General features: G+C 38.4%; 1 protein-coding gene across 1 annotated transcript; it reads left to right on the top strand.

The window, feature by feature from the left end:
- Positions 1 to 445: 445 nt before the first annotated feature.
- LOC133292819 (uncharacterized) lies at positions 446 to 27,848 on the top strand. Its single transcript, XM_061491268.1, has 27 exons — positions 446 to 603; positions 736 to 958; positions 1,078 to 1,205; positions 2,216 to 2,332; positions 2,562 to 2,708; positions 2,923 to 3,602; positions 7,913 to 8,034; positions 8,119 to 8,210; positions 8,413 to 8,632; positions 8,758 to 8,824; positions 9,501 to 9,649; positions 9,757 to 9,830; positions 9,914 to 10,078; positions 10,194 to 10,265; positions 10,494 to 10,595; positions 10,682 to 10,771; positions 11,291 to 11,366; positions 11,478 to 11,574; positions 11,699 to 11,768; positions 11,910 to 12,089; positions 12,196 to 12,318; positions 12,430 to 12,513; positions 14,405 to 14,589; positions 14,691 to 14,829; positions 14,908 to 14,967; positions 26,790 to 26,870; positions 27,340 to 27,848. The coding sequence occupies exons 1-27, from the start codon at positions 523 to 525 to the stop codon at positions 27,451 to 27,453; spliced, it is 3,738 nt and encodes a 1,245-aa protein (XP_061347252.1). The 5' UTR covers positions 446 to 522; the 3' UTR covers positions 27,454 to 27,848.

Here is a 27,848-nt window from a genome sequence, read left to right on the forward strand (position 1 = left end):
AGACTACTCCTGAAATTGTCGCTCACTCTCTGGTTGGCTGCATGCCCTTACAATCTCTCTTTTTTTTTTGGTACATTGGTACAATCTCTCTTTATTAAAGTCAAAACTAAACTCTCTCTTCGTAACCCCTTCTTTCTTCCATGGGACTTGCATAAATCTCATCCAAGACCACAACCACCCCAATTCTCACAAAAGTGTTGCTTTAACATGATTATCAATTACGATTTTTTTTAATTATTTATAAAATAAATCACTATATTTGGTGTGAACTCGAAAGTGCATCACACTAATATGCACTAGTTAATAAAAAAGTTAAAAACCACCATCATAAAATTAATGAATATTATTATTCAAATTTTTGTATTCATGCATTTTTCGTTTATTCTCCCCAACATAAAAACAGCAACGCACAAACCTTGATAACATTTACATGATTTCTCTCAATCATTCTCAGTCATAATCTCTCTCATCTCTCTTTCTCTTCGCGCGGAGAGACAGGACCCAGAGCCCTCCACAATCATCATGGTTGAAACCAGAAGCAGCTCCTCTTCTTCCAAGCGCTCTCTCTCTTCGCCTTCTACTTCCAACGCCAAACGATCCAAGGTATCATCTTTACCACCTTTCTCTGCTCCCCACCTCTTTTATTGGATGAAAATTACCCTATTCATCATCTGGGTATGCGATTTTGGTCTCAATTCGTGATGGGTGTTGATCGAATTGTTTGTGATGTCCTAGGTGTCGGAGGATGCCACATCCGCAACCCAGCCCTCGCCGGGAATTATCGCTCCGGTCAACGAATCTGGAACCGGAAATGAATCTGGGGAACCGGAGATACGACCCTCTGATCTGCCAGATACGGCGTCGTTGAAGACTGTGGATGTTTGTGATGCGATGTTACCCGATAAGTCTCCTTCTGTGCCCGTCGAAGATGAGGCTTTGGTGTCCCCTCAGTGTCTAGGTGTGGAAGTTACAACCTTTTTTTATGTGCTTTTCATCATTTGTTGTATGGGGTTGTTGACTCTGTTCATGCATGTGGTTTTTGGATTGGTTGGATTTATGAATTTGTGGCGACATCAGGTGAAACCTCGGAGAAATCAAACATGACCGCCGCAGTGGCAGCGCCGCCGCCTGGTCGGTCGAAGAAGCGCCCTACGAAATTCAGCCCCAAGGCTGCGTGGGGAAAGCTCCTCTCTCAGTGTTCTCAGGTTTGCTTTTACTCTTAGTTTGAGTATTTTCATGCTTGTTTTTGTTTATAGATACATGGCTCTGAAATTCTTCAAGCTGAATCAAATTTCATAAATCTTTCATGTTACATTGTCTGAGTGCTGGTTAATTATAACTTGATGTTTTCGTTTATTACACTAACGCACCTCTTGTTTGAAAAATTACACCTATCTCCCTTACTTTGTTAATTTGCTATTTAAAAGTGAAAATGGTGTAGGAACTAGGAAGCCTATGTAAAGTAAGGCATGCTGGTGTAATTTCTCAGAAAAATAATAGTGTCGTGTGCAAGAACAATACATAAAGTAGGGGATGCAGGTTTAATTTCCCTAACAAGAGGCGTTTTGGGTGTTATAAGCATTAGCTAGCTTCAAGGGAGGTCAGTGTAAGCACACCTAAGTTATAAGATTGGAATGCCGGGCCTTAGTTGTTTTGGTCCTTTACTCTTGTGGAATAGTGAGAGCTAATTAATTGAATTAGTACATCTGTTTGCAGCTTAACGTTACATTGCTGTTAAAAAAAAACCATGTAGGTGAAGCAAATTGGTAGGATCTGATTAGCATAAATTAAGAAAGTGACAAAGCAGTCTCTGTCTTGATATCCTTTTATATTTTTGGGGTTAAATTTTGTAACCTTACGAAATTCGAATTTCTTATTGTGCATTGCCAACAAGAGATCCTGTTTTATGCTATATCACACATAATTACTATTTCAGATTATAGGATGCATTATTGACTATGTGCAGAAAGTTTGGTGTTGCTTGGTGAAAACAAATATTGTCTTTGATTTCAATGCAAAGAAAAAAAAATTGATGATAGATATGAGTAACATTGACACTATAGCATATACTTTGAAGAATGATCTATTTGTAATAGGCTTAAAATGGGGAGAACTTTCAGCTGATTTATGCTTCTGTCTTCTCATTAACTCTTCCATTTCGGATTGTACTGTTGTAGGTTTGGAATTAATCTTTTTGTTATTCATGCTTCTCCAGAATCCTCACCTGCCCATATGTGATCCTATCTTCACTGTTGGTCAAGGTCGTCAGTGTAATTTATGGCTTAAAGATCCTACTGTTGGTAATGTTTTGTGCAAGTTGAGCCACATAGAGGTAGATTTTCCTCTTTTATCTTTTTAAACTTAAAACAACCAGCTGTATAACTAAGGGTTCCTCTGCATTACAGTTTTATTATGACAAATAAGTCATATTGATGTAAAGAATGAATTTTTTTCACTTATGGTAAATGGTTCCTAAAATTGTTCCAACTGAAGAAAATTAATGTTAAGCATTTCTATTTTTTTAGATTACTGACCACAGTTGTTATTTGAACTCTTCACAGCGTGGAGGCTCGTCTGTTGCATTACTGGAAATCACAGGGGTTAAAGGTGCTGTTCAAGTTAATGGCAAAACTTACCGAAAGAAAGCCCGTCAAATTTTAAGTGGAGGTGATGAGGTGGTCTTTGGTTCTTCTGGCAAGCATGCTTATGTATCCTTCACATATGGTTCTCTAGGAAGAATTTATCCCTTTCATCTTCTAGTTTTGCTACTTTATTCTTTCTTTGCATGTGTATGGGCTCACTTTTACGGGGAAACTAGTTAGTCATGTATTCTATGTATTTACATCATAGACTGCTATTTTTTTTTTTTCATTTTTAAATCTCTTTTATTGATATTTATTGGGTTCCTTAATGTGGAATTAGATCTTTCAGCAGCTCACAAGTAGTAATATTACTACTGCTGGTATATCGTCTTCTTTGAGTATTTTAGAAGCCCAGAATTCTCGAATAAATGGAATGCAAGTTGAAGCTAGATCTGGAGACCCTTCAACTGTCACAGGAGCATCAATTTTGGCCTCTTTATCTAATCTTCATAAAGAGTTATTGCTCCTTCCACCTCCTGCTAAAACTGGCAAGAATGTGCAACAGAACACTGATGTTTCATCAGTACCTTTTGGCCATGGAGATGATATTCCAGACAATGAAATGAAAGATACCACCAATAATGATGAACTGGCTGGAGTTTTTTCTGCTGAAAAAACTGTCCTTGCATCCTCTACCAATGTTGATGAAAATCCTAGCCTTGACACCATGGAAGTTGATGCCAATGTCGATGCAGATATTGGAAAGATGACTTCTGCTACCTATGAATTGAGACCATTACTGCGCATGCTTGCTGGCTCATGTCCTGAATTCGATTTAAGTGGTAGCATTTCCAAGATATTGGAAGAGCGAAGAGAATTAAGAGAACTCCTTAAAGATGTTGATACCTCAATAGTATTGGCATCGACCAAGCGCCAAGCATTTAAAGAAAGTCTAGAACAGAGAATTCTCCATGCTGATAGTATCGATGTCTCATTTGAAAGTTTTCCATATTATCTAAGGTGCAAATAATTAGTTTTAATTTTTCACTTTTTTAAATTTTCTAACTATGCTACCTTAACTATATAGTACCTCTACTGTGGTCACAGTTAGATTTAAGCTATTGCTACTACATTATTATTCTTTGTTGCGGTTAAGATGAAGAGAATACAAAAGACATACCATAGAAACCATTTGTTGGGCTACATAGTGGAGATTGAATTATATAGTTGAAAAATAATAATTACAAAGATATTAAATATCCTGAATGATTTGGTTAGCCTATACGATGAATCTTACTTACACAAGTAACCTAGACGCTATTTACATTACCAATACATATACAACTAACCGTGTACTTTTTAAAGCCTTAGAGAATATATCTATGCTATTTGATCATTTGAGTGGACAAAGCTGGTGATGATGTTTTTGGATAATATTTTCTTTTTAATGAAGTGACAATCAATCTTAATATGTTTGGTCCCCTCATTAAAACTGGATTGAAGCTATGTGCAATGCAGCCTTGTTATCACAAACTGTTGTCAGTTGTGTAACCTCTCCAAATTGGAGCACTCTGAGCAATTGTTTTTGTCAAATGAGTTTGTATGATTGAGGCTATGGATCAGCAATCTGCTCTGATACTTGATCATGCAATCTCATTTTGTTTCTTACTTTTCCAAGATATTTAATTATCTCCAATGAATAATATATACCCATAAGTGGACCTTCTATCTATAGGAGAGCATATCCTGCCAGCCTGTGTATTTAACAATCTGAGTGTAACCTTTATCTTTATACACAAGGCCTTGTTGTGGAGCTCCTTTGACATATTTTAAGATACAAATCACCACATCCTAATGTCCATCTCAAAGTAAATTGACGAACTAACTTACCACATTGATTGCGAATAAGATATATGTACTTGTAACTATGGACTAGCTTATTTTTCCTATTAATCTTCTATATTTTCTTTGTTTCAAAAGTGGCTTTCCTTGATTTGGTAGTTTAGTGTTTGGATCCATAATAGTGTTAACCAGCTTTGCTTTTAACATATTTAACATAGTAGTTTCCTCGAGAATGTCCATGGCATATTTTTGTGGTAAAATTATGATTCTATCCTTGGATTGTGCCATCTCTATTCCCAAAAGTATTGAAGTTTACCAAAGTCTTTTGTCTACAATTGATGAGCAAGATATTGTTTTATCTTAATGATGCCATGGTGTTCACTCGCTGTTATACCAAATTGCTGAACTATAATACTAAATCGGTCAAACCAAGCCTAAGGAGATTGTTTTAGACTTGCCAATATTTGTGAAGACGACAGACCATGTCATTAGACTCCTTCGGTCAACAAATCCTAGGCCTCAGGGGTTTCTCCGTATAAACTTTTTCCAGGAGATCACCATGTAGAAAAGCTTTATTGATATCTAACTCAATGACTAGTGATAAATAGCAACCATAGATAGAAATAAGCAAACAAAAGCCATTTCTACCACGGTGAGAATGTGTCTCTATAATACGAGCCAAAAATCTAGATATACCCTTTAGCCACCCAAAGATTCTTGAGGCAATCAATCTTGCCATCCAAGCCGACCTTAACAAAAAAAAAATCCACCAACAACAAACTTCTCAGGAGAAAGAGAAAACCGGTTCTCAAGGTGCCATTATCATTATTCATGGTCTGTATCCACCTTAGATAGGGTAATGCTTACCTATGTATTGTGAAATAGAAACAAAATACAAGGAAGGAGGACTAGTATAATGGGAAGAAAAATTGCGATGATAACTCAATGTGACACATTATGAGGAGAAGAGTTATAAGTTAAGTGTTTATCTTTTTTTACAGCAATGGGAAGGGAATGTTCAAGTTAGAAAAGAAGTTGGATCCGATTGAGAGTTTGCAGGGCCTCATCAGTGATAGGTGGTAGTTTTGGAGCAGGAGGTGGTTCTTGAGGCCGAGGAATTGGTTGTCAATGTCGATAGACCTATAACAGATGAGTAATGGTGTAGGGACCCTCAATAGGGCATGACAAAGTTGGAGGAACATTGACTAAGGTAGGATGAGGAATGGACACGGATGGTAGGGGTAATACCTCAGAGACATGCTTTAGGGCCAATGAGGGAGACATGAAAAGGAGATAGGCTAAAATAATGCAACATCATAAATCAGGGGAGAAACTCTAGTAGCCCTTTTGAGAATTAGTGTAGTCTTAGAATACACACTTAAGGGATTTAGCCGAGAGAGTATGAAGACCTAGAGTAAGACTATGGACGAAACAATTAGAGTCGAATGAACAAGGTTGTAGGGAATGCAAAGGTTGTTTCATAATCAACAGAGTTAGGTATTTGGTGATCTAGGATAGAGGAGGGCATGTGGTTAATGAGGTAGCAAGCACTAAGGACAAGATCTCCCAAAAAATGAATGGGAACATGACCATGAAGGAAGAGTTGGTATGGGCCATGAGACTCACATCCGACGCCAATACACTCTCTCAAACTCTGGTCCTACAAAATGTCAGAATCTTTATTGAATGATACAACGCAGTCAAAGTACTGGATAGCAAATTCAATGGAGAAGAATGAAATCAACAGGAAGTGAAAGGAGGGGTGGGTAGTACCAACCCCATTGGATTGTGTTTTAAAACCATTAGCTGACGACGGGTAAACAACCCGAGGTAGAGTTTGTAGAAGAGTTTTATTACCAGATATGTGATTAGTGGCCCTAGATTTTAGGAACCGAGGACCCATAGGTGATGATTGAGAGAGAAAAGCAAAGGAATTACCCGGGTGTGCAACAGAGGCAATGGAGTTGTAGGCGTTTAGAAGGAATTTCAAAAGTCAGCATAGGTAGTAGGAGGTGGTTTTGGGTGTTTAGAAGATGCAAGTAGTTCTAGCAGAAATGTCTGGACAATATTGGCAAATGTGAGAAGGGCTGTCATGAAGGGCCTACTAGGATGGGAGCAATAGCGCATGGAGGAGCAGTAGGATGTCATTGGTGCATAATGCTGCCAATAATGGTGGGACCAATGAGGAATGGTCTAGCTTCCTAAGACTAACAAGTAAAGGGGTCATCAGTCGAAAAAGACGTTGGCTCGTTAAGTACTGAAGGTTGCCGGAGAAATACAATATTTGGTTCTCTTATACAATGAATCTAAACATTATTGATACAATGAACCTAGACACTTATTTACATTACCACCGGTTACTGTAATATCCCGGGCGCTGACGAGGGCGAGGAGTGATCGCCGGTGCGAAAGGGCATGGTGCGAAAGGGCACAAACAAGGAGCGGCTCCTGGCAGGTTTCTAGGGACGGGGGTACATGAATAAATCGAATCAACACCCGAAAGAGAGGGATTCCAGAGATTGTGCTGGTATGGGACGGTACAGTTGGGAATAACGTATAAGAATTAATTGGTACTACCTATACTAACAAGATGCATATACTTTTCGGTAGCCCGGAACGGAAGAACTCCATAGTTAAGCGTGCTTGACTTGGAGCAATTCTGGGATGGGTGACCTCCTGGGAAGTGTGCGAGTGAGGACAAAGCATGCGAAAAGTCTCGTGTTAGTGTGTGGGGACAGTCGTTGATCCTTGCAAGTTGCCAGGCGTTACAGTTACTATGTATATTATTGGGTTGAATTGCTTGTAGTTACAACTTTGAGATAGAAAAAAATTACAATGCATACTTATTAGAATTGCAGGATTTGCTATTTGCTCCACACAATTCGATATGATTTGCCCCACACAATTCGATATGATTTGCCAAGCAAGCAATTCATATCATATGATGAATAGGAAATCGCTTTGAATCATGCATAAATTGGTCTGCTTCTGTATCACTGATATGAATCGCATGATTTAGTGACTTCTTATTTTATTTTATTTTTGCTTTTATGTCATCAATTCTTATAAGAGAAATCGAATAGTCAAATAAGCTTAAGTTGTTAAATAAAAAAGAATCAAAGGAATGCCATTGAATGCATCGTATTTGGCTATCCATTATTCTGTTTCTTTCTTCTAAAGCTTCCCACAGACACTCACTCACTCCATATGCATCTTATTTGGCTATTAATTTCTTTGTTTTCGTTCTTCTAAAACATAAGCTTCATGATGTTATTCTGTGACTTAGTTATGACTCATGGTTCTGTTTTCTTAACTCCTAATGCTGAGTTTAAAATTATTACATTGAGCATTATAATCATTTATGTGATATATTTCAAGCTATTTTTTTATTTTTCCTCTGAATCTTATAATTCGATATGATTTACATTCATGATTGAAAAATTAGCTTGGCAATTCACAATTTGAACTGTGATTTGATAAATTTACAGTGATGCAACAAAGAATGTTTTGATTGCTTCTACATATATTCATTTGAAGTGCAATGGCTTTGGAAAATATGCTTCAAACCTGTCATCAGTGTCCCCACGGATATTGCTATCTGGTCCTGCAGGTAGTTCCATCATTCTTCTTTATGCTTTTATTTTCCTCATTTTGTAATGGAGAAATGAAAACATTCTCTATGATTATTGTGTAGGTTCGGAAATATATCAGGAGACTTTGTCCAAGGCACTTGTGAAGCATTTTGGTGCCAGGCTACTAATTGTGGATTCGCTTTCACTGCCCGGTGTATGCTGTCTAAGATGTTCTTCTTTTATTATATTTATAGAGATTTCATAGGATTATATCTTACTAGTCTTGGAATTTCATAACTTTCCTGCTTCATGATCTTTCCTAGCATTATCTGCTTGCTTCTGTTCGGATGGTTTTTGGCTAAATCAACATTAACATACACATATAATTGGTTTTTATTGTGTAATTGGTTTTTTAGGGAACACCATTAAAGGAAGTTGATTCTGCTAAAGAAAGTTTAAGGGCAGAAAAACTATCTGTGTTTGCTAAGAGAAGTAACCAGGCTACCACATTACAGCAAAAGAAACCAGCTTCTAGTGTTGATGCTGAAATTATTGGTGGGTCCACATTAAGTTCTCAGGCTATGCTAAAGCAAGAGGTTTCTACTGCGTCATCAAATGGAACTACTCTTAAAACAGGTATATTGTTATCTCCTAACAAATGAACCCCTATCTGCAAATTTACTTCCTATTGTCTTGTTTTATTATATATGCTAGGTGGAATTTTGAAGGCTTTAATGAAATGATGCTTACATTATTTGCAGGTGATCGAGTAAAATTTATTGGCAACTTTCCTTCTGCTGTCTCCTCGCTACAAAATTATCCTTCAAGGTAATTTCTGTTATAGAAGAATTATATTTCATAATTTTTTCACTGTACGAGTAGTAGAGGTTGATCTGATCTTGTAGAGATGTATTTTGTAGTTTTTTTTTTTTTTTTGTTGAGGAGGATATGCATGAAAATACTTCTAATTTGACTTTAAAAAGCATGGTGAATTTTTCATAAAGAGTAATTAGATTTTAGTGACAGAAGTGTCCTCATTTGCAGAGATTATCACTTTTGATATACTTACTTTGAAGCAGTTTGTCTTAGTTCAGCTCAGATGTTTTGTCATTTATTTTTATTTTTTCAATTTTCCTGTATGTAATTTTAGCTGAATGCATATCATTGAAGCTCTAGATATACTTTGGGCTTGAATTTTGTTTATATCATCTCTCTGGTCCATTGTTCGTGGCTGTTTCAAGAGAGTTTCAATTTCTATTATACAGAGAGACTGGACAGCTTTGCTGTTTATTTATTTTATTTTTTGGTAATTACTGTTTCTTTATTTAATTATCTATATTTTTCATTTCGTGTTTTTTAATATTCTGTTTCGGTGGATATCTTATTCTTCCCCTTATTGTTCTTTTCCTCTTTTGTCTCTAGTAAAGTTTTATATCTAATACTTTAGTTTAATGTTTTTTTCTTCTGGGAAATTAAGAGTTTATTCTTCACCTATATTGGTCAGGGGACCAAGCTATGGCTCCCGGGGAAAAGTTCTTCTTGCTTTTGAAGATAATGGATCTTCAAAAATTGGGGTTAGGTTTGATAAATCAATTCCAGATGGCAATGATCTTGGAGGCCTTTGCGAAGATGATCACGGATTCTTTTGTTCTGGTAATTTATTGGACTTGATTGAGCTTCTGTCACCTTGACTGCATATTAGTATATTGTATGCTATATTTTGGAATGTATAAAAAATTCAATGATGATTTCTACTGCAGCAAATCATTTACTACGGGTAGATGGTTCTGGAGGGGATGAAATTGACAAAGTTGCAATTGATGGAATCTTTGAGGTGGCCCCAGTTCTATACTTTTCCAAAAGTTGTCCCTAGTCCTGAAAAAGTATATTTAGCACCCTTTGCTGTTGTGTACATAGGTTGCCTCCAATCAGAGCAAAAGTGGAGCACTAGTGTTGTTTATTAAAGATATCGAAAAGGCGATAATTGGGAACTCAGAAGTTTTGAAAAGTAAATTTGAAAGCTTGCCACAGAATGTTGTGGTAATTGGCTCGCATACCCAGCTGGACAATCGAAAGGAAAAGGTGCTGTTCGATTATTATATTCTTTAGCAAGCATTTGATTGTAGTGATGTCATACAGTCATAATTAGGGGATTTTTTTCCTGCTATATTTGATGAGTGAATCTTTTTTCTTCCAGACCCAATCTGGCGGCCTTCTGTTTACAAAGTTTGGGAGCCATCAGACAACACTTCTTGATCTTGCTTTTCCGGTATAATAATCATTGACATTGCTCTTCTTACCTTGATTTAAAGCATGTTGTTATTTTAGCATGGAAGTTACAGTGCTTGTCTTTTTCTGTACTCTCACTTTTTTATGGTATTGAGATAGATGGATTTCTAAATATTTGTCAATAAATTATACATACATTGTAGCTTGATTGCATCTGGTTCCTTCAGGAATTAATTATCAATCTACTACAATTTGGTCCTTTGTTTAGGATAACTTAAGTAGACTGCATGATAGGAGCAAGGAAACCCCCAAAGTAATGAAGCAACTTAGTCGCCTTTTCCCAAACAGAGTTACAATACAGCTGCCTCAGGTATCATGTTAGATTAATTTTATTGTGCAATGTATATTGCTGCTATTTACAGTTCATGTATCCTTTTTACTTCCAAACTTGTACAGGACGAGGCTTTACTTTCTGATTGGAAGCAGCAGTTAGAACGTGATGTTGAAACCATGAAAGCTCAGTCCAATGTTGTTAGCATTCGCTTAGTGAGTCTGGCAAAATCTCCTGATCATTTTTATGTTCCATTTTTACTTATGATATTCTTCGCTTCCTCTTGTTGCTACACTTTTTTTGTATGTTGTCAATTTTTGTGCTTGTTCTTGGATGAGATTAGTTATTTTGTACCTTTGGAGTCTGTGGTATCACATTAATTTCCTTTGGAAAATTTTCCTCTAGTGGGTTCAACAATTATGAATATCGTTTTAAAATTTGTGCCCATGGATAATTTCTTTTTTGTGTCCTGCATTTTCAAGTCTACCCCATCATGGCCATCTATATTCATTGTTTTTTGGTTGCTGTCGCCTATCTACTGGGGTCTATTACTGCTATCATAGATATGGAAACTTTTTCTGTAAACAATATAGTGATCAGCTTGATGTTTATTTGTCAAACAATATCGAGAGTTCCATTTTGTCATGCCTCTTAACTCGGGTTTATGCAATATTGAAATTTATTTGTGTCTTGCCATTTGTAAAACTTCTGATGGGATTCTTCTAATTATTCAGGTTCTCAACAGAATTGGACTGGATTGCCCTGACCTTGAGACTCTTTGCATCAAAGATCAAAACCTAACTACTGAAAGTTGGTTTTTCTTTTTTCTTAATGTTTTTAAAATAATGTATGGTGCTAATAATGAAATGTTGAGATTTGCTGCCATATCACTGATAATAACCCATCAACTCCTTTTAATAGGTGTGGAGAGGATCATTGGTTGGGCTATAAGTTATCATTTTATGCATTCTTCTGAAGCTTCCACCAAAGACTCTAAGCTTGTGATTTCTGCAGAAAGGTTTTCCTCATCATTGTTGGTCATTTCCATAATGTCAACCCTAAACAATTCAGCAATGAAATGTACCTAAGTTATCTAACTTTCAATTTTGATTTTTATCCTTTTTTACATTTCTTTTGTGCAGCATTAAGTACGGGCTTGACATTCTACAGGGCATTCAAAATGAGAACAAAAACTTAAAAAAATCACTGAAGGTAATTTAACATAAGCTATTACAAACTTATACCTTTTCTCACCCTATCTTGTGGAGTAGTATTTTGCAGTACTGGTTTCTTTACACTGTCACAGTTTGAATTATGGGATTAATACCCATATTTGTTGAATTGTTTATCCAGGATGTGGTTACAGAGAATGAATTTGAGAAAAAATTGCTTGCTGATGTTATTCCACCAACTGATGTTGGGGTCACGTTTGATGATATTGGAGCTTTAGAAAACGTGAAGGACACCTTGAAGGAATTGGTCATGCTTCCTCTTCAGAGGCCTGAATTGTTTTGCAAAGGACAGCTGACTAAGGTGGAAAGATTTTCTTTTTTAGTTACTTAAAATGATTTGTGGAACACTTTTTTTAAGTAGATCATGCCATGTGTGTAGCACCTCATTGCAATTACTTTGGGTGTAGCCTTGCAAGGGAATATTGCTTTTTGGGCCCCCAGGTACGGGAAAAACAATGCTTGCAAAGGCTGTAGCAACCGAAGCTGGGGCAAATTTCATCAACATTTCAATGTCCAGTATTACTTCAAAGGTATTAATGTTGCAAATTAAAACTTTTTTGTTTTGTTTTCTATTTTATTTTATGCTTTAGTTTTCATTTTATGCTTTAGTGACAGGATAGATATTTTTTTTTTTGTTACAGTGGTTTGGTGAAGGTGAAAAATATGTCAAAGCAGTCTTTTCTCTGGCTAGCAAAATCGCTCCAAGTGTTATTTTTGTTGATGAGGTTGGTATAATTTGCCAAATATATCTTTCTTTGAAGTTTTGTTTTCCATTGTTTGAATATTTTTATTTTCGTTTTGTGATCGAAAAGTCATGGGTTCAAATCTAAGAAACAGACTCTGCCAAAATGCAAGGATAAGGTTGCGTGCAGGGTTTCTTGACTTGTATCCTATCAAGTTGGGGGGTTTCATGGGAAGCTGGCTTGTTTTGTTTATTCTCACCAGTTAGTTGGTTGTGTTATGCTTAGGTAACTAGTGGATAATGACATGGCATGCATATGTAGCATTAAGTGTGACATGGAAACCAATGGTTTAGATGATGTGCACATTTTTTTGCAATTTTCCTTTATTTTACTGCCTTCTTCATTTTGCATTTAAAGAGGGTAGCTTGCCTTTCAATATATCTTGGTACAGAAACCAATTCTAAATTCCTAAACTCCCACGCAACTAGGATTGTTGCTGGTATTAATTAACAAATGTAATTGCTCAAGGCTCGTAATTTGGGGGAAAAAGTGTTTTCCCAAACTTGATGAAATTCAACTGTTGTCTGCATAATTCACAAATTCTTCAAAAGGCCTGAATTCAGTTTGAGTCGCCTTGGCCTTCCAAATTAGAGGTATTAATTACTGTAAAGGCTAGGCTATACAAAAGAGTTTCCGCATAGGTCAAGTCGTCTTGGCCTTGGCCATTTACTTCCTTACTTAAACTCTTAACCATTAATAGAAAATCAAACTGATGACGAAGATATCTCGAATCCAAATAGAGTCAATTTCAACTATGGATCCAGAGTTTTCAAACCATTGAGAGAAGAAATTAAGGAAGTCATTTTGGGTAAGTCGTTGCCGGATTGGTTTGAGAGGATATGTATGTGCATCAGATGGGGGAAAGCAAAGTTGTGAACTATACAATGATGTTAAAGAGATGTGCAGAAGGCATTCATCGCTTGCAATGTGATAGGGACAATAATTGAAGGATTTGAAGTGCTAATTTGGGTTAGCATTTTTTAATAGATTGTGGGTTAAAAGAAGGGTTAAACTGCTTAGGGAATTATGAAGCTGAAAGAGAGAGAGAATGGTACCTCTGACAGGGTTTGTGAAGGGGCTGGTATGTTGGGTTGAAGAGCTGGTGGTTTGTAATTTGGAATAAATTCCAAACAGATTTGAACCAAAAGTTCAAAGGTTAAGCAGATTTTTTTACTGAACTGCTAAGTTATGCTTTTGTGATTATTTCCTACAATGGTAGTTTTTTATTTTTTGTTTCTCAACCGATTTATCAATTAATTGACTAATCTGGTTCGAGCACCGTCAAATTCATATGGGGAATGACTCTCCTGAGCGCTAAGACCTTTTTCTCTATTGCTAGTACTCAAACTCGAGACCTTTTATTAAGGAAAACAAGCACGATGGTAGTTCATTAATTCAACTCACAAATTTATCATTTTCTAGCACTGTTTACTAAAAAAGTTCAATCAACATTTGAAGGAAAAAGGCCTAATGTTAGAGATTTATAAAACCATTAATGTAATCTCACCTAACAGTTTAAGCGGGTGAATTGGTTGCTTAATCATGGTATCAGAGACTCTGTGACCACAGTGTTATGAGTTCGATCCTCACCGCCCTCACTTTTAGTAGAATTAAGTTAGCACAAAGTAGAACCAGAAAATGAACCTGTGCAATATCCACGCTTTAAGCCCAAAGGGATAAATATAAAACCATTGAAGGCCCATCACTTATAAGCTTAAGCTTTTGGGTTGAATTGGTTCTTTACACCTAATCAAATTATGGCTGAAATAAAGCCGTAAACATATTTAAACTCCATCTATTTTTTATGGCAGCTACTATGGATTTTCTTAGTTTCAATTATCTGTTTTAATTTACTCTCTGGTCCTTGTGGCAGGTTGATAGTATGTTGGGGAGACGTGAAAATCCTGGTGAGCATGAGGCTATGCGTAAAATGAAGAATGAGTTTATGGTTAATTGGGATGGTCTGCGTACAAAAGATAAGGAGCGTGTACTTGTTCTTGCTGCTACAAACCGGCCTTTTGATCTTGACGAGGCTGTTATTAGGAGGCTTCCACGAAGGTATACATGTTATGTTTGATTTCAACTTCTTGTATTTCGTATTTTATGTTTTCCAGGTGAGATCTATTCTAATTCATGGTCTTTCTTCAAAAAATTCGTAGATTGATGGTTAATTTGCCAGATGCTACAAACAGAGAAAAAATTCTGAGAGTCATTTTAGCAAAAGAAGATTTGGCACCTGATGTTGATTTGGAAGCAGTAGCAAATATGACTGATGGATATTCCGGGAGTGACCTAAAGGTTGTATTTCTATCTTTCACTTTCATTCTTGGTTGCTGGAGAAGGTGGCATCTGATTCTTAATATCTTTTGATTGCAGAATCTGTGTGTCACTGCAGCTCACTGTCCAATAAGAGAGATTTTGGAGAAGGAAAAGAGGGTTAGTTTTGTGTGTGTGTGTTTTTAATTTAGAGTTTTCTTGGTTGAATTCCCATTATTTGTCTTCCTTGTTCTATGTTGGTTGTGCTGTGGGATTGCTTTATTTCATAACCAGTTGTATGACTTGCCTCTATAAATCTTTAGTAATAGCATTGGATTAGTTTAAGCTCCTGTGAGTTGTGACTGCTGATCGGTGCATTATAAAGATATAATGAAAGTTTTATGTTACATCCCTAAAGTACAAATCACCTACATTGTTTTTTCTTTTCTTCAAATAAAATGGTATTTTTAGCCTTGGAGATTTTTTTCTTTTTTGGGTATTAGACCCTGTTAGAAATAATATTAATTTATAATATTAATTTATTATTATTAGAATAGTCTAGAATAGTCTAGATTGTGGGCTTGGCCCATTAGGTCATTCCGTTAGGTCTTTTAGTCTCTATAAATAGAGAGCCTCCTTGTACAAACTTACACACTTAAATATACAATATATTTCAGATTCAATTTGGTATCAGAGCTCTCGATCTGAGGGCTCTGCTTCCGCATATATATCTTTTCCTTTCTTTTTACTGCCGTGCATCATACCGGCAACCATCCTTTCACACCTAACCCTTATTTAGTCACAAATTTTTTGTCCTCAACCTCGTATCATCAGGAAAAAGATCGTCAGCCTCCGTTCATCGCCGGAAACCGCCAGAAAACCACCGTCCGCCACTGTTCACCGCCGTCATACTGCTTTTCCGGTGACTTTTCCGACCAACCACCACGCGATCAGGAGCGGCTCAGGGAGGCGACCCTGTCTGTCCAAGCCGCGTGTTGATCGGAGCATCCACGCGTCGCCACGCGCCGGTGGAAGTCTCCGGCGGTCGAACCACTGTTCCGACGCGTGAGCCACCGTCCGGCCACCGTTCCAGGCCGGACCACCACCATCTTGCTCGCCTCCTCACCCTCTTTCCAGATCTGGTCTCCGTTCGTTGTGGGTCCCATCCGTTTGAAAGATATCAGTGAAAAACCCGCTGTTTGGACACTTTTGTGCAACGTTTTTGCGCGATTTCTTGCTTTCTTGTAGTTCTTTTCTATTTTCTGATCATCTCTTTTTATTTTGTGATGGAGGGCTCAAATATTTGGTACTACCCCATCTCCATTCTTTTCTCGGGCCCGTGATTCCAATTGGAACAGTGGACGCGGTCGCAGACGTGGCCGCAGACAAAGGCCTCGTTGCAATTATTGCCAGAATCTTGGCATTTTGAAGATCGCTGCTATAGGAGGTACCCTCATTTGAAGCCACCGACTGCCAACTTTGCTCAAACTGATGTTACGCCACCTTCAACTGGATTAGTAACTCTTTCAAGTGCCGACTATGAGGCACTTCTCAAGAAGGTTTCTTCTCTGCATCCTACTCAAGACACTGGTAATCATGTTGCTTGTTTTTATCAATCATCTCTTGGACCCTGGATAATAGACTCAGGTGCTACTCATCATATTTGTGGTAATAAAGATCTCTTCACTTCACTTTCTTATTCTAATAACCTACCCCCTGTCACTCTTGCTGATGGCACTAAGGCTCCTGCTCGTGGAATTGGGGAAGCCAAACCAACTCCTCTTTTAACTTTGAGTTCAGTTTATTATATACCTGGCATTCCTTTTAATTTAATCTCTGTTAGCCAGTTGATTCATTCTCTTTCATGTACTATTACCTTCTCTAAACAATCCTTTTCTATGCAGGATTCGGGTTCGGGGAAGACGATTGGAGCAGGCGTTGAGTCACGAGGTCTCTACTATCTGATTGCACCACCTTCTCCAGTAGCTTGTTCTCTCACAGAGTCTCCTGAGCTAATTCACAGCCGTCTGGGTCATCCAAACCTCTCCAAGCTTCAGCATATGGTTCCCTTTTTATCCAATCTTAAGTCTTTAAACTGTCATTCTTGTCAGCAAGGAAAACACACTCGCTCCTCCTTTGCTAATAGAGTCAATAAAAGAGCTGATGCTCCTTTTTCTATTGTTCATTCTGATATTTGGGGTCCGAGTCGAACAACGTCTGTTTTGGGTTTTCAATATTTTGTCACCTTTATTGATGATTTCTCCCGTTGCACTTGGGTTTATTTAATGAAAAATCGTTCTGAGTTATTTTCAATTTATCAAAAGTTTTGTGCAGAAATAAAAACTCAATTTGGTGCTTCTATTCAAATCTTGCGCAGTGATAATGCAAAAGAGTATGTGTCTCTTGAATTTTCTAAATTTCTGGATACACAAGGGACGATACACCAGACTACCTGTCCCCACACTCCACAACAAAATGGAGTCGCTGAACGTAAAAATAGACATCTAGTTGAAACTGCACGTACCCTTCTCATTCATATGAACGTCCCACTCCATTTTTGGGCAGATGCTATTATCACCTCATGTTTCCTTATCAACCGCATGCCCTCTTCTGTGCTAAATAATGATGTTCCCCACAGTATTTTGTTTTCCGGAGCACCTTCTTATCCTCTGCCTTTACATATTTTTGGCTGTACTTGTTTTGTTCATGATCTTACTCCAGGTAAAGACAAGTTGACATCCAAGGCCTTCAAGTTTATTTTCCTTGGGTATACACGTTTTCAAAAAGGGTATCGTTGCTATTCTCTTGATCTCAAGCGTTATATCGTTTCTGCTGATGTCACTTTCCTTGATCAGCAGCCTTTTCACTCTACTCCGTCTCCAGTGTCCCAAGTTGATCAGGTCCTCCCTGTTCCTTTTCTTGACTTGTCTTTACCAGCTGCAAGTGACCCTATTCCAGAGGAGCAACCAATTACCTCCATACCTGCAGATCGTCCTCTCCTCACATACCAGCGTCGTCAGCCTGCACCTCCTACGACTTTGCCTCTTCATGACTCATCGCCCTTTCCCGTCGGCTCTTCTCCTCCGGATCCTCCATCAGAGACTCCTCTCATTGCCCTTCGGAAAGGTATTCGATCCACTCGAAATCCTCATCCCCTTTATTCTTTCTTGAGTTATGACAGACTTTCTTCACAACATTTTATTTTTGTTTCTAGTCTCTCTTCTGTTTCCATCCCTAAAACCACAGGTGAAGCACTATCTCATCCAGGGTGGCGCCAGGCGATGCTTGATGAAATGCAGACACTTCACTCCAATGGCACTTGGGATCTTGTTCGTGCTCCTCCCGGGAAGTCTGTTGTTGGTTGTCGATGGGTGTTCACAGTTAAAGTTGGTCCTGATGACACTGTTGATCGCCTTAAAGCTCGCTTAGTGGCCAAGGGATACACACAGATCTTTGGTCTTGATTATGGGGATACCTTTTCTCTTGTTGCTAAGATGGCTTCTGTTTGCCTGTTTCTTGCCCTTGCCGCCATTCATCACTGGCCCCTTCTCCAACTTGATATTAAGAATGCTTTTCTACATGGTGACTTGCAGGAGGAAGTTTATATGGAGCAACCACCAGGTTTTGTTGCTCAGGGGGAGAGTTCTGGAATGATATGTAAACTTCGGAAATCTTTATATGGCCTGAAGCAATCTCCTCGGGCCTGGTTTAGCCGCTTTAGTTCAGTTGTTGAATCCTTTGGCTTAATCAGAAGCAAAGCCGATCATTCTGTCTTTTACCGGCATAGCTCTTCTGGCCAGTGTGTTTATCTCCTGGTCTATGTTGATGACATTATCATTACAGGCAGTGATCAGACCGGGATTGATCAGTTGAAAGAGCATTTATTCAATCAATTTCAGACCAAAGATCTTGGCAGACTTCGATATTTCTTGGGGATCGAAGTTGCACAGTCTAGGCGGGGCATTTCCATCTGTCAGAGGAAGTATGCACTGGATATCCTAGATGAGACTGGCATGTTAGGCTGTAAACCCATAGATACACCTATGGACCCCAATGTTAAGTTATTACCAGGACAGGGGGAGCCACTGCCAGATCCTAGTCGCTACCGCCGATTAGTTGGAAAATTGAATTATCTTACTGTGACAAGGCCAGATATCTCCTTCGCAGTGAGTGTTGCAAGTCAATTTCTTGATTCTCCCTGTGACTCCCATTGGGATGCAGTTATTAGAATTCTCCGATATATTAAAAAGGCGCCAGGAAGAGGTTTATTATATACAAATAAAGGGAGTTCAGAGATCTCTAGTTATTCAGATGCTGACTGGGCAGGTTCTCCTTCAGATAGACGATCCACCTCAGGGTATTGTGTTCTCTTCGGAGAAAATTTGATCTCTTGGAAGAGTAAGAACCAAACTGTGGTCGCCAGATCCAGTGCGGAGGCAGAATATCGGGCAATGGCAAATGCAACCTGTGAGCTCATCTGGCTAAGTCAATTGCTGAAGGAACTCCATCTCTGTGAACAAAGGCCTATGAAGCTCATTTGTGACAACCAAGCCGCTTTGCATATATCCTCTAACCCAGTCTATCATGAGAGGACCAAGCATATAGAAATTGACTGTCATTTTGTTAGAGAAAAGATCCAGTTAAGGGAGATCGAGACAGCATTTGTCAATTCCAATGATCAACTTGCGGATGTATTCACTAAAGCTCTTAGAGGTCCTCGAATAAATCATATTTGTAACAAGCTGGGAGCTTTTGATATATACGCACCAGCTTGAGGGGGAGTGTTAGAAATAATATTAATTTATAATATTAATTTATTATTATTAGAATAGTCTAGATTGTGGGCTTGGCCCATTAGGTCATTCCGTTAGGTCTTTTAGTCTGTATAAATAGAGAGCCTCCTTGTACAGACTTACACACTTAAATATACAATATATTTCAGATTCAATTGACCCAGCTAGAGTGGTGCCTAAGGGATATCCACTTGGGGGCCATGGACGGAGGAGGGGGTGAAGGGGATAGGAAATGGATGTTTCATCAGGTGTTGAAGCCCTTAGGCAGAACTTGCAAGCTAATGTCCCAACTAACATTACAATGTCATTGTTTGAAAATTTTATGAACTGGATTTTGGAAGTATTCGCATTACAAGTTGTTTATAATTTTAAACAAAAATCATCCAGTCAAACTTATGTTTCTTCTCATTGTATAATTTCAATAAATTTATGTAAAAGCAAAAATAACAGTCTTACTAGAATAAATAGAAGAAAGAATCCGTTTATTCTATATACAGGTGAAGAAAGTTAAATCAATATTGAGAACATACTTATTAATCTCGGATAGCGGCGCGTAGCGGCTGACCCTCCAAACTGCTATAGCACTATAGCGTGTAGCGCTACAACGCTACTGTGCAGCAAAGTGTACTTAAGTGATACATGTTAGGATAGCGGATCCTAATTGGCAATCTCAAAGAAGGAACAAGATGGACAATGGAAGAACAAAGAAAAGAAAAGCAAAAATGTATATTTCATTCGATAATATCCCAATAACACATTTCAATATCCTTTATATGCCACCTCCTAACAACCGTGTAACTAAATCCATAACAAGACACGTAAGCTAAAAATACAACAAAGGTTCTCACACTCAATGCCACACTAACAGACAGCAACCCAATTGGACTTATCACACTAATGACTATGGACCTTCTCAAGTTGGGCCGATTACACAATGTAATCTTTGGCCCAGGATGGAGCCCCAGCTCTCCTCTTTGGTTTAGGAACCTCCGCCGTAACATTGCCCCTTTCTGCAATAGGAACCTTGTCCTCAAGGTTCAACTTTGGCAAGGAGAACTCCGGATAGAACATGAGAATGTCTTCTTCATACTCCCAAGTAGCATCTTCAGGAAGGGAGTTTGTCCATTGAATCAACCACTGCCTGTGATTCCCCTGCGCATCTTGTATAATTCGAGACATCATTGCTGCCAATGGAACTTGGATAGGATGGTTCTCCTTATTAAGTTCAGGCAATGGAACAACAATGGTAGATGCATCACCCTTGAATGGTTTGAGTATAGATATGTGGAAAGAGGGGTGTCAGGTAACCCAACTTGGTAGGCCACAGGACTCAATACTCGGACAATAGCATAAGGACCAAAATACTTCTTGGAGAGTTTATGGCATTTCCTATGAGCTAAGGTGATTTGCCTGTAAGGTTGCAATTTTACCAACACCAAGTCACCAACTGACAAAGTGATATCCTTCCTGTGCTTGTCCGATTGGATCTTCATTCTATTCTGAGCACTCTTCAAATGCTCCTTAAGACATCTTAGTAGCTCATCACGGTGGCTCAATGTTGCATCAACAGCCTCCACTCGAACTGACCCCTTAATATAAGAAGGGATTATGGATGGAATCTTGTCATATAAAGCTTGGAAGGGAGTCATCCCAATGGATGAGTGAACAGGAGTATTATAATGGTATTCTGCCCAACCTAAGTATAATGCCCATTTATGGTTTTCATCATGGCAAACTATAGTCTTTGGGGATGGTAAGAAGTGCTGGTCCTCAAACTTGTTCCACTGAATTTGAAGAGTTGTGTCCAAAAATGACTCAAAAAAATTGAGTCCCTATCAGAAACTATAGCCTTTGGGAAACCATGTAGTTTGATTACAATATCACAAAATAATGCAGCCACCTTTGCTGCAGTGTAAGGTATAGCTAAAGCACCAAAATGGGCAAATTTGGTTAAACGATCTACCACCACCAAAATAACATTGAACCCCTTAGACATTGGCAAACCTGTTATGAAATCCATACTCAAATCCTCAAAGACCCCATCTGGAATGGGTAAAGGCTGGAGCAGCCCCAAGGGAGGGGAAGTTGTGGTCTTGATCATCTGGCAAGTGGAGCATTTTTCCACAAACTCATGAACATCCTTCCTCATACCCTTCCAATAAAATGAAGAAGAAAGTCTGAGAAAGGTTCTGGAAATGCCAGCATGCCCTCCTATGGGAGTAGAGTGTGCCTCCTGCATAATTAGTTCCTTCAATGCAGAAGCAGCTCCCAACAAATAACGATTCTTATGGTATAAAATACCATCTCTATCAGTAATGACAGAACTCATCAGCTCATTCTTGTGCAACTTTTCCCGAATGGCCATGGGCTCAGGATCAGAATTATTTTCATCTCTAATCTGATCAATTAATGGAAAAGAAACTTCTGATAGCAATACTAAATTCATACCTGACTGCTTTTCTTCAAAACATCTTGATAAGGAATCAGCAACCACATTGGTTGCACCTAGTTTATATTCAATACTGAAATCATAACCCAATAGCTTGCAAGCATATTTTTGTTGTTCAATGGTTTGCACAGTCTGTGTAAGTAATTCCTTTAAGCTCCTATGATCTGTGCGAATTATGAACTTAGAACCTAGCAAATACAGCCTCCACTTCTTCACCGATTCAGTTAAGGCATATAGTTCCCTAACATATGTAGAAGCTACCCTCAACCTTGGCCCAAGCTTTTTGCTGAAGAAGGCTATAAGATGATTATGTTGTTGAAGGACAGCCCTTATTCCCACAGCTGAAGCATCAGTCTCCACTACAAAAAGTGAAGAGAAAGCAGGGAGGATTAAAACAGGAGTCTCAGACATTGCTCCTTTCAGATCTGCAAAAGCTTTAGCAGCTTCCTCTGTCCAGAAAAATGCATCCTTCTTTAACATATCAGTTAGTGGTGGAGCTATGGTAGCATAGTGTCGAATGGACCTTCTGTAATACCCTGTAAGACCAATGAAGGCTCTCAACTGTTTTATGGTCTTTGGTTGTGGCCATTGTTGCATGGCTTCAATTTTTTTGGGGTCAGCTTTAACACCACCACCCGAGACTAAATGGCCTAGATACTCTACTTCTGCCAATGCAAAAGAACATTTGCTAAGCTTCACCATAAACAGATTATCCTGCAAGCAACTCAAGGTTAAAATAAGGTGATGATAGTGTTCCTCTATTGAACCACTATAGATGAGAATATCATCAAAGAACACTGATAAACTTTCGAAGATAGGGCTTAAACATGTGATTCATGGCTGCCTGGAAGGTCGAAGGGGCATTGGTTAAGCCAAAAGGCATCACCAAGAACTCATAATGCCCCTCATGAGTCCTAGAAGTAGTCTTTGGTGTATCTTCAGGAATCAACAAGATTTGATGATATCCACTCCTCAAATCCAATTTGGTGAATACATTTGCTCCTTTAAGCTCATCCAATAGCTCATCTATTGTAGGGATAGGAAAACGGTCCTTGACTGTGAGATTGTTCAAAGCCCTATAGTCAATGCACATCCTCCAAGAGTTATCATGTTTTTTTACCAACAATACTGGTGAAGAAAAGGGGCTCATACTCTCCTTGATGAAACCAGAAGCCAACAATTCAGAAACTTGCTTCTCAATCTCACCTTTCTGGTGATAAGCATACCTATATGGCCTAACATTGGCTGGCCGTGCTCCTTCTACTAAATGTATGGCATGATCATAGCTCCTGGAAGGTGGCAGCCCCTGTGGCAACTGAAACACTGGCTGGAACTGCACCAAGATATTCCAAATAGCCATAGGAATTTTATGTTTCAATTCCCATAACTCAGGTAAACACTCAGGCACCATCGTATCCATTTCTCCCTTCAATAACAAGCACTGTTTATCCACCAGCTCCTCACTGCCACCAATAGACTCGCCATGTAAAATTACTCTTCCTTCTGTTGACATAAACTCCATGGATAATTCAGCATAGTCATGAATGACTCTGCCCAATTTACTCAGCCAAGAAATACCTAATATGATTTCAAAACCAGACAGCTCAACAACCCACAAATCAACATAGAATTTATATCCCTAAATCTCCAACAGTACATTCAAGCATTTTCTATCACATATTAGGAACTCCCCATTACCCAGAAAAACACGCATCCTAGGAACCTTCACAGTTGACAACCCCACAGCATCCAACAAATTTTTCTAGATAAAATTATGGGAGCTACCTGAGCCAACAAGGATAGCCACTAAATGTCCCTTGAATTGCACTCGAAATTGAAGAGCTCGAGGATTCTTATCACCTTTCAAAGAGTGTAGGGCAGCTTCATGTGTTACTTCTGGTTCCACCTCAGGCTGCCACACAATCTGTTCATCAGATTCATCAGCAAAGTCCTCCAAATCCCCCACCATTAAAAACAATTTGGATGGACACTTATGACGAGAATTCCACTTTTCATCACAAGTATAGCATAGCCTCAATTCCCTCCTTTTGCGCAGCTCTTCATTACTCAACTTTTTGAAAGGTACATTAGATGGTAAAGCAGGTAAAACAATCTTCTGACTTGGCAAAAGAGCAGTCAGTGGTTTTGGTTGCTCCACTGTATAAGAGCTCTTAACAAAGCTCTTCTTATTCCCTGGAGATTGAAACGATGACCGTAGCTCCACAAAATGGGCATCATAGGTGATTGCTAACTGCATTGCCTGGTGAAGAGACGTAGGAGAATGCAGTTGAATAGCTCTGCGAAGATCAGGTAACAATCCAGATACAAAGAAACTCATCAGAACGTCATCTGAAAAGTCAGTGACCTGATTTATCAAGGCCTCAAAATTCCTAATATAATCATTCAAACTCCCATAATGTGTCAATTTCGACAACACACCCTTCAAATCAGTGTAAGTCGTTCCTCCAAAACGCTGGCGAATTGCCAATTTCAGTTGTTCCCAAGACTGAATTGAACCACTATTGAATAGCCACTGAAACCAAGGTCCTGCTAAACCTTCCATGCGCATTCCCGCCAACCTGACTTTTAGCGGTTCAGGAACCTGCTGCAACCCAAAATATAGTTCTGCGCGAAAAATCCAGCTATTTGGATTAGTGCCATTCAAAACAGGTAACTCCATGCGAATAGACTTCATCAGTGAGCGAGGATCATCAGGAGCAAAACGTGGTTGAGATGTTCCACCCAAATCATTATCAGCCGATGAATGTGCACCATGTGTATGAACATTGTTACCTACCACTGCTGCATGTATTTCCTGGAGTTGCAAATTGATATTGATGAACTGATTCTGATGTTCGGTAAACCGTTGCTCAACCCTAGCTTGGAAATCCTCCAAGCTACGATCGATACGGATCTGGAACTAACCGAATTCATCAGCCAAATCTTGAACACGCATGTTGAATTCTTGTTGAGCTCCGAAGAGATGAAAGCACCAATGTTAGGATAGCGGATCTAATTGGCAATCTCAAAGAAGGAACAAGATGGACAATGGAAGAACAAAGAAAAGAAAAGCAAAAACGGTATATTTAATTCGATAATATCCCAATGACACATTTCAATATCCTTTATATGCCACCTCCTAACAACCGTGTAACTGAATCCATAACAAGACACGTAAGCTAAAAATACAATAAAGGTTCTCACACTCAATGCCACACTAACAGACAGCAACACAATTGGACTTATCACACTAATGACTATGGACTTTCTCAAGTTGGGCCGATTACACAATGTAATCTTTGGCCCAGGATGGAGCCCCAGCTCTCCTCTTTGGTTTAGGAACCTCCGCTGTAACAATACACTAAATTGTACTCCATAAATATATGGAACAATTAGGATTGTGGGCGATTTTTGAGAGTATGTGATGATTTAGATTTAATTTATAGAAAAAATATGATTCAGTTTTGATATCATATCTGATTGTCTATTATCGTGTCTGATTGTCTAAGTTTTGAACTCATATCTGATTGTCTATCATGACTGATTGTCTAATTGATTAATGAGGGTAAAATATATTTTTTACTGTTTTACCTTTGTTAAAATAAAGGAGATTTAAAATTTTACTTACTTTTTACTTTTACCTCTTTTAAAATGTATGAGATTTAAAAAAAATTACTTTTACTTTTTTACTTTTACAGTTTTACCTTAGATGAATCAGATAAGAGGGTAAAAGTTAAAAAAGTTCGTCCCTGACCTTTCTTCTTCCCTGCGTTCTTCTTCCTCGATGGTTTTCCTAGTAGGGTTACTGTAGCTGCGCGATTCAGGCGCTATTTCGCCGCTATAGCGGCCGCAACAGCCGCCACACTTCAGCCTACTGTAGCGGCGCGGTTTGGGGCGGCCAGCCGCCGCACCGCAACTCCGGGAAAACGCACTAAAGTGGCGCTATTAATAACTATGATTGAGAAAGGGAAAGAAAGAGATGTGTTGGGGAACGTATCATCTTCAAGTTAGTATGAAATGTGAAAAGTATAAATCCTAGAGAAGAGATGAGAGAATATTTTCTATTTGGCAGTTTAAGTGTACTGCCATCTCTAACACTCAATAGGGTATTTATGTTTTAAGAGAATTTCGGTGGTAATTACATTTAATTAATACAAGTGTATATTAGATTATCACGTGAAAATTTATAATATTTTAATTTCACCGAGCTCATTTTGAGGTCAGCTTCTCGTGGTGCGGATGTCCCCGTTTTGAATTATGAATTCAAATGTATACTGATGTATGGCATTAATCTATGAACCTGTGCACGTTAGTGTGTGATGGGCCTGAGTTAATTAGAATGGGCCTGAGTTAGTTAGTTAGTTAATTAGGAAAGCTTCTAGCATGTTCTGAGTTAGAATAAAAGGAGTGTGTGTAGTGTGATAGGGGGATATTGAGTATTTGGTGAATTGGGTTTTGGGAAAGGATCTCTTGGGATCTCTTTGGCCTAGGTATTTTGGCTTGAGAGTGAGTGAGTTCTTTGGTGTTTTTACTTTTTATTTCATTGTAACTCTGTCACAGTGTGATAGGTTGGAGTCTATTAAACTTGAATCAGTAAGTAGGCAATCTGTCATTGTTTTATTTCAATACAATCAGTGTTATTTCTCCATTTTGCTTGTTATTTCTGTTTAATTGCTGTTGAATATATGGGTTCCACCAGTGTGCTTGCATAATAGTTCAGGGCTTGGTGATGTCTTAGTTTGACATGAAATATCTTTCAGGAGAGAAGCTTAGCATTGGCTGAAAGCAGTGCTGATATTCGTCCCTTAAAGATGGAGGATTTTAGATATGCACACGAGCAGGTATGTTATTTTCCTTTAGTTTTCCAAGGTTTTTCTTTTTAATGTTCACTTTCGAATAGAGGGTGAGCCTTGGCACAACAGTAAGATTGTGACCTGGTGGTTGTGGGTTTCAGTCTCGTAAACATCCTCTGGGAAATATACGTTGTAACAGACGCAAGATGAGCTATTAAATTGAAATTCAATGTTAAATGACTTCTGAATTATAAGATGTGGGTTTGGTGAAGGGAAGCTCTGGAAAATGACACTGAATTAGGGGATATGCAGCCCCTCCCTTAACAGAGGCTGATGAAGTATTTAAATTTGAGGGAATTACCTAATTGAACATTCTGCTACATTTGTAGGGTCTGAATTTCTAGGATTACTAAATCAGTTGTTTATTTTTCATGTTGGTCGCATATTGCATGATAGAGTACTTTTCGTGGCCTGCAAGGGTAAATGTATAATGTTTCATATATGAATGTCTATGCAGGTATGTGCAAGCGTGTCATCGGAATCAAAAAATATGAATGAACTACTCCAATGGAATGACCTCTATGGAGAAGGTGGATCGAGAAAAAAGAGATCTTTGAGTTATTTCATGTAAAGCTCTCTGTATAGCATTTATTGCTTCGGCTATTCTTCTATCACCTAGATGGTGTAACAAGGTCAGCGACCAGTTTCTATGGAAATCTCATCATTGGTCCTGCCTCTATTGTATTATATCATAGGTTTTCCTTTTTTTCCTTCCTCCAACCCTCACCTTCATCTGTTCTGCCTATCCAAAATTTTCCATAGTATAATTTGTTGACATTTTCTCTGGAGATAAAGCAGATTTTTAGATCCCTTTTCCCGCCCCTTATTCTTCCCCTGGCTTTGTGGGGTGCCCTGTTCTGGGCTTTCTGCTTGTAAATACCCAGTTTTTTTTTTAAAATAAAAAATAATTCTTCATTATGTTAATTTCATAAATATATTGTATGGCATTGTATTTTTTTATTTTGC

The sequence above is a fragment of the Gastrolobium bilobum genome, unplaced genomic scaffold, assembly GCF_033153095.1.
Source record: "Gastrolobium bilobum isolate Gb01-03AN ecotype WA unplaced genomic scaffold, APGP_CSIRO_Gbil_v1 utg2530, whole genome shotgun sequence".
In the NCBI taxonomy this organism is placed as follows: Eukaryota; Viridiplantae; Streptophyta; class Magnoliopsida; order Fabales; family Fabaceae; genus Gastrolobium; species Gastrolobium bilobum.